The sequence below is a fragment of the Hippopotamus amphibius genome, chromosome 6, assembly GCF_030028045.1.
Source record: "Hippopotamus amphibius kiboko isolate mHipAmp2 chromosome 6, mHipAmp2.hap2, whole genome shotgun sequence".
In the NCBI taxonomy this organism is placed as follows: domain Eukaryota; kingdom Metazoa; phylum Chordata; class Mammalia; order Artiodactyla; family Hippopotamidae; genus Hippopotamus; species Hippopotamus amphibius.
The window spans coordinates 19141844-19148339 of record NC_080191.1 but is presented as its reverse complement, the minus strand read 5'-3'; the positions used below and the strand labels follow the sequence as shown (position 1 = coordinate 19148339).

Genomic DNA, 6496 nt, shown 5'->3' with positions numbered 1-6496 from the left:
AAGTAAGTCCTCCCTAATTCTTCCTTGGAGCATTAATAAAAATACAGTTTCTACCGTTTTGTATCCAGTCTCCTGTCTGCCTTTATTCGGAAATACTGTTATCTGACCTCACTGTCAAGTCTCTGTTCCCTAACAAAAAAAGGTCACAGTCTTAAGAGTCAGGAAAACTCTTACTTTCTCTATTCCATAGCAAGAACAAACTAACCATCTAAACTGAAAGGTGCAGCTTTGAATGTTAAACGAGAGATTCAGGACATTTCCCAAGAGGCTATATGATCAATTTAAAAGCTGATATGATTTGCCTAAAATATGGTAACTTTTTTATTTATAATAAATTTATACCTGTGCTGATTAGTCACGCTATTACATAAGAACATATGCCTAAACCAAATTAATGTTCAAAAGAGAACAAAATTAATCCTATCAGCAATCCTGAAAATTCAGCAGAGTTCAATAAATAGCATGCTCTCACAAGGAGGGAGCTTAACACATTTGATAATTTATATAATTTAATATGCTAAAAATGAGAAAATAAACAGGGTATGGGGACACGGAGTACATAAAGGAAAAGTAATTTCAAGATTCTCTTCATTTTGATTGTACTGCTTTCTTGCCTTCAGGGGGTAAGATTTTGACTTCAAAAGTAACGAAATATTTGAGAAGGGAATTTACATCTTGCTGCTCTAGATGGTATTCTTCAGCTATTTTCTCAGCAGTCCATTTATCTGGAAAAAGTTTATGATTATTAAGAAGTGTCAGTGCCTCTGAAATGGAAATTTTGCCTTTCGGAATGTTCTTAATATTCATCATGTCAGAGTGATGGTCCTTCGGCAACCTGAACTCCTTTGGCTTCTGACGTGTTCCGACATCCTTTACCTAGTATAAAAAGCCAAAAACCAAAAAATAAGCTTTCAAGAGAGCAAAGATTTGACATCTACTTTCTCAAGCTTCTCAAATCTCTATTATTCTTCTCCAAATAAATACTATCCATGCTTTTCCAAACTCCATTTTCTCATTATAGTGAGTCACAGTTGATGGCACTTCTGCCATATCACCATTTCATAACCATAGCCCAATCATTAGGAACTTTAGGTAGTTCTAGAAAATAATAATCAGATGTATACCATCTACTCACCACATTATTTCATATATATTAAAAGAACAGCAACAATGCATTGATTAGAAAAGATTAAAAACTGCTTTAGAAGGGCAGGATTCTGATGCTGCTCTAATGGTTTACTTGCTCATCTCCATTCTGTTTCCCAGTTTTGTATTTCATATTCAGGGCCTCCAAATACCTCAAATGAATTTAAATATTGCTAGAGATCTTGCCTCTTCAGAGAAACTAAATTAATGCCTCCAAGACCCCAACAAATATAAATAAAACCACCTATGCACACCCATCTTTCCACCTGTCTGTCCCACCCAAGCTTAATCCTTGCAATTGTGCTCTGTATTTCATTCCTCTTGCGCTCTGTACTTCATTCCTCTATCAGCTACATCAATAATCCACCTTTACTTTTCCTTTCAAATGCACCTTGCCTACTACTGCTGTTTGGTCAAAATATGAAAATGCTGTAGTCACCAAATTTTACAAACACCCACCAAACCCAAAACCCACACTTCTTTTATGACCAGTTTCCTTCTTTTTAGTTCAACTTTAAAAGTGAATGATATCTGTGATCTCAAATCCAGAGGACTAGATCTGCATCCAGAGGACACTTTTCAGGCTTTATGTGAACTCACTACAGCACCTGACACTGCTGACCACTCCCACGTACTGCCATCTTTCCTTTGGTTTCTGTGCCACCCCTCTCCTACTTTTCCATCTGTCTCTACAGTGGTTCCTGCTTTGTTTCCTTTGTGGACCATTTCCCTTCAACTGCTCCGTAAATGTTAGTGTGCCCCAAGTTCCAGCCCAGGCCCTCTTCGCACTCTACACCTTCCTCCCAGGCAATCCCCCACACCCCTTTATTATTATTATCTACATGTTAACAACTCTCAAATCTGATCTCAAACCTCAACCTTTCTCCTGACTTTCAGATCCAAAATAGCAAGTGACTAATGGCATCTTTCCTTGGATAATCTATAAGCACATCAAAATCAACATGTCTAAAACTGAACTTATCCCTTTCCTCTGAAAATCCAATTTTATCCCCATATCCTCTAGCTCAGTGACCAACACCACCTACCTCCCACATCCCACTCCAAAACTCAGCTTCTCTTATGTTATACCTGACATTTCTCCCTCTCTCATTATAGGCAATCAATGACCAAATCCTGCTGATGCTACCTAAGTCTTCTCTCCCAGTCACTAAATAACCCTTGTCCAAGCCAATGTCTCTTGCAGGACTACCGCAAAAGCCTGGTCTCCTCTAACTGGTTAAAACGCATTTCATTCCTTCCCAGTCCACTATCAAAACTCCTCCAAGAAAGAAGTAAATCTGATGTCATTCTCTGACAGGAAACTCTTCTATTTCCCACTGCCCTCAGGGTAAAATCTAAATTCCTTAGCAAGACAAATAAGGACCTTCATCTGGTCCCTGTTACTCTCTACCCCACCTCATTTCTCCCAAATTCATCCCTCGTACTTTCTTTTAACCGTACTGAACTCTAAAGGCATTACACTCTCCTACCTTCATATTGTAACTCTGGACTGAAACACTCCTAACAACTTCTTCACTTTCCAAAACTCAAAGCTTCTCTTATCTTCCTATTCCCGTATCTTCCTGCCACTCCATACACACTTTTATCCAGGTTTCCCTTCTGATTAATATTAAATACTAAAATTAGTATTATGAAACTGAAAAAAATCTGATAAAATTCAACATCCTCTTTTAATTAAAAAAAACCTGTTAGCAAATTGAAAATAGAACAAAATGTCCCAAATGTAATAAAAGTATTTTTTAATCAGAAGCCGTCTGAAACATTAGAGATATCCTATGCAAGGAAAGAACAGGATAGAATACTAACTTTCACTGCTATGTTAATGCTATAGGCAACATAGTAAGAGGATTAAGTATAAATACTAGAAAGAAAGAGAAAATTGTAATTCTATGCCAATGATATGAGAATGTTTAGAAAAATAAGAAAATCACCTGAAAACTAAAAAAAATAATAACCTAGCAAAGTGGGTATCTGCAATACAAAAATCACCCATTTCCTGACCTATCAGCAATAAATAGTTAAAACCTTAGGGTAAAAAGGGACCCCATAGTAACAACCTTCCCCCACTCCTCAAAGACTCAGTAACACAAAGATGTTAATTCTCCTCAATTAACCTTTAAATTCCAATTCAATTACACTCAGAATCAAAATAGGATTTATTAAAGAACCTGTTCATACAGGAAAGAAAATGCGTGGTGAGAGTCAAGAAACTTCCGAAAAGAAAGAAAGAAGATCAAAACAGGTATCAAGACACATTAGAAGCTCTATTAATTAAAATAGTATAATTTTAGAGTAGAAGTCGAAAAATAAATAGAACTGGTGAATCCATAAGCAGACCTGTAAGTGTACGTATTAGCATTTTAAATGAGCGGAAAAAGGACTGGGTCATTCAATAAATTACATTTAGACAACTGACCATCCAGTTGAAAAGCTCTCTCTACACCAAACACTTTATTTAATGCCAAATAAAGATTTTAACATAAAATATACAATCATAAAAGTATTAACAGAAAATACAAGACTGTTTTTATGTTAGACTGAACCCAGACTTCCTATACAATGAAAGACAAAAAGGCTAATATATTTCACAAAATTTTGAACAGCAACAGATAAGTTAAAAAGTCAGACAAAAATAAATTATTTGACATATGACAGGAACAGTACCACTGATATCTAGAGACATCACAAATCATTAAGAAAATTATGAACTGCCCAAAAGAAAAAAAGGGACAAAGAACATAAATAAGCACTTCAACCTTTTCTTCATTATTACTCCATGAGTCTTTTCAGACTTTTCCTAATATCCCCCAAGAAATTTTACTACCATTGTATATCTTATTTATTATATCTACATTTCTGTGTTTTATACATAAGTGTTAAATGTTTTTTCCTCCCCAAGAGCCAATTTTAGAATAAGTACATGTGAGAGAAACAATACTTGTAAGTATTATCTAACACCTGTCTAAAAATAACATAAAGAACATGAACATCAACCCCTATATATATATTTCTTGTGAGCATCTGGTGATAACTGAACTGCTGTTGTGTGCAACAATTTACAAACCTTATTTTACATATGTTTTATTTCTCTTCTCTAGTGAAAACTATACTAATAACGCTATCTCTGCAAACACTCTATTGCCTATCTAGAGAGAGAGACAACCAGAGAATTTTAGAATGTAAAGCTGAGAGTTGTCATTGGCTCTTTCCTCTCCTTCAATCAAACTCTTCCTCCTACATAGAACCGTCCCACCCCCACAAACTAACCTGGTTAACTCCCACCCATCCTTCAGGTCTCAGTTTGATGGTCACTTCCTCAGAAACCATCCCTGATTCTTCAATCTCAAAAAGGTCCCTCTGATACACTCACAGTACCTATATTTCTCCTTCAGAGCCTTACTAGTAATTATGTACCTATGGTTGTTCATCTGTTTAATTCCTGTCTCCCTCACAACACTATAAGCACCGTGAGAGCAAGGACTAGAGATGTTCCGTTCATCACTGTACACAAGCACTTGTGCCTGGCATTTATATATAGGTTCCCTTTCCCAGTGTATTCTGTGATCTCCCTATTTTTACATATCTTACCTGAATATATTCTTAAAAAACAAAATTAAAAAAAACAAACACAACAACACAACACTAAAAGCTCTGAGGTTAGAACATACCTCAACCCTGAAGAATGAGAAAACAGTATCAAAGCTCAGATCATTCAAATGCTTACCAAATCCTACAAATTCTGAAATAATATCAAATAATTCACCGAGTTACACACAATCAATACTTGCACAAGTCTTTTAGAATTTCAGAAAATATCCACTGAACGGAGGCATGTGTGTCTTGCTTAAACCCTTGTGCTTCAACTTTGCCAATGCTCTGCATTCTGGTCACAAGCACACTGACAATTTTCACTTGCGGAACGCTCTCTTTTACTATTTACCACACTTTTCTTAGTCATTCTCCTGGAGCCCCAAAGGGTTCAATTATGTATTTACCTATTAAAACACACATTACCTGCACAGATGACACAGGATCTGTGGAATCAACATACACATCTTTTAGTAATGACAGTAGTTTGTCATCTTTTCTAGCAATTTCTCCCTTAATTTCTGGATGGCCTAAGGAAAGAAAAAGGATGTCACAATATTAAAGCCAAAGAAATTTCCTCTAAGATCCTAAACACAACGCAAGACAGTCACTTTTAATTTTCTGCTTAATCGGCACTCGAACACTACAGAACATGTGTTAAATGTAACTCAAAGTGCGAGGTCACGCTCGGCGTCTATCGTTCTGTGAAGACATCTAGAGAGTTCTCTTACACTTGATCCCTTCCGGTTTTGATTCCTTGTATCAAGTCACTAAACATTAACGACAAAAACCGGCGAGGCCGGGGTCGGCGAGAGCACAAGCTAACGCCTCCAGGAGTACGAAGTAGGCGGAGTACGAAGTAGGCGGAGCCACCCCCTCCACCACGAGCGCAAGGAGACTGTCTCAATGTCACCGACCTGGTGGCTCCCCCTTCCCGCGCTCGACTGAGCTGAGTGACTGCAGCCGACCCCGGTCACCGGCGTGGAACAGCCCAGCCCGCAACAGCAGCCCGCACGCCGGGGCCCGACGCGCCCTCGGCACCACTTACTGCTCATCTGCTCTCGCAGGAGGTTCTTGGTGGACGGGTGCCTGGGAGCGGGGGAGGGCTTCATCCTGCTGATTTCCCGTTCCGCCCGGTTCTCTAGGTTGAAATTCCTGATTGCGCGAGTCACCGCAGCCCCCATCTCCTCACAACATGATGCCCTTAACTTCACGCCGCACGTGGTTAAACACCAGCGCTGGGCGACCTCCGGGACTCACCGGAGCATGCGCACGTCTGCGGTCGACCCGGCCCGGCGCCCGAAAACGGGCTCTAAATGCGTGCAGTTCGCCCCCTAGCGATCAGGAGGGCACACGCCGCGTCTCCACCCAGAGTATCTCAAAAGCAGCGCCTCCCTCCGGGGCGGGGACGTGCTCCTGCCTGTGCCTGCTTCCCGCGAGACGGGGCGGGACTTAGGGCTCGGATCTAAGGTGGCTCTCGCCTCTGGAGACTGTTTGGTGGGGTCAGGCGGGAAACTTTAAAACAAGTGGCAAGCCAGGCCTCACCCTAGATTTTCTGATTTAATTCCTCTCGAGTGAGGCTCGGCATTGGTTCAGGCTTCCCACGTGATTGCAGAGTTGCAGGCTGAGAATCAAAGTCTAAGCAAATTGACCTTGAAGTCAGTGTAACCAAAGAGGAGGCCAATAAAAACGGAACTAATGGCGCCGGGGTAAAGGAATGTTCTAAAATGGCTCTTTCCTG

The 6496-nt window shown here is 39.8% G+C and overlaps 1 protein-coding gene across 1 annotated transcript; it reads right to left on the bottom strand.

Annotated features, from left to right (window-relative positions):
- Nucleotides 1-297: 297 nt before the first annotated feature.
- Nucleotides 298-6041, bottom strand: NDUFAF4 (NADH:ubiquinone oxidoreductase complex assembly factor 4). The gene is made up of 3 exons (XM_057740297.1): nt 5804-6041; nt 5182-5285; nt 298-876 (listed from the first exon to the last, which is right to left on the bottom strand). Exons 1-3 carry the CDS (start codon nt 5937-5939, stop codon nt 589-591), a joined length of 528 nt encoding a protein of 175 aa, XP_057596280.1. The 5' UTR covers nt 5940-6041; the 3' UTR covers nt 298-588.
- Between the last annotated feature and the right edge of the window lie 455 nt (nt 6042-6496).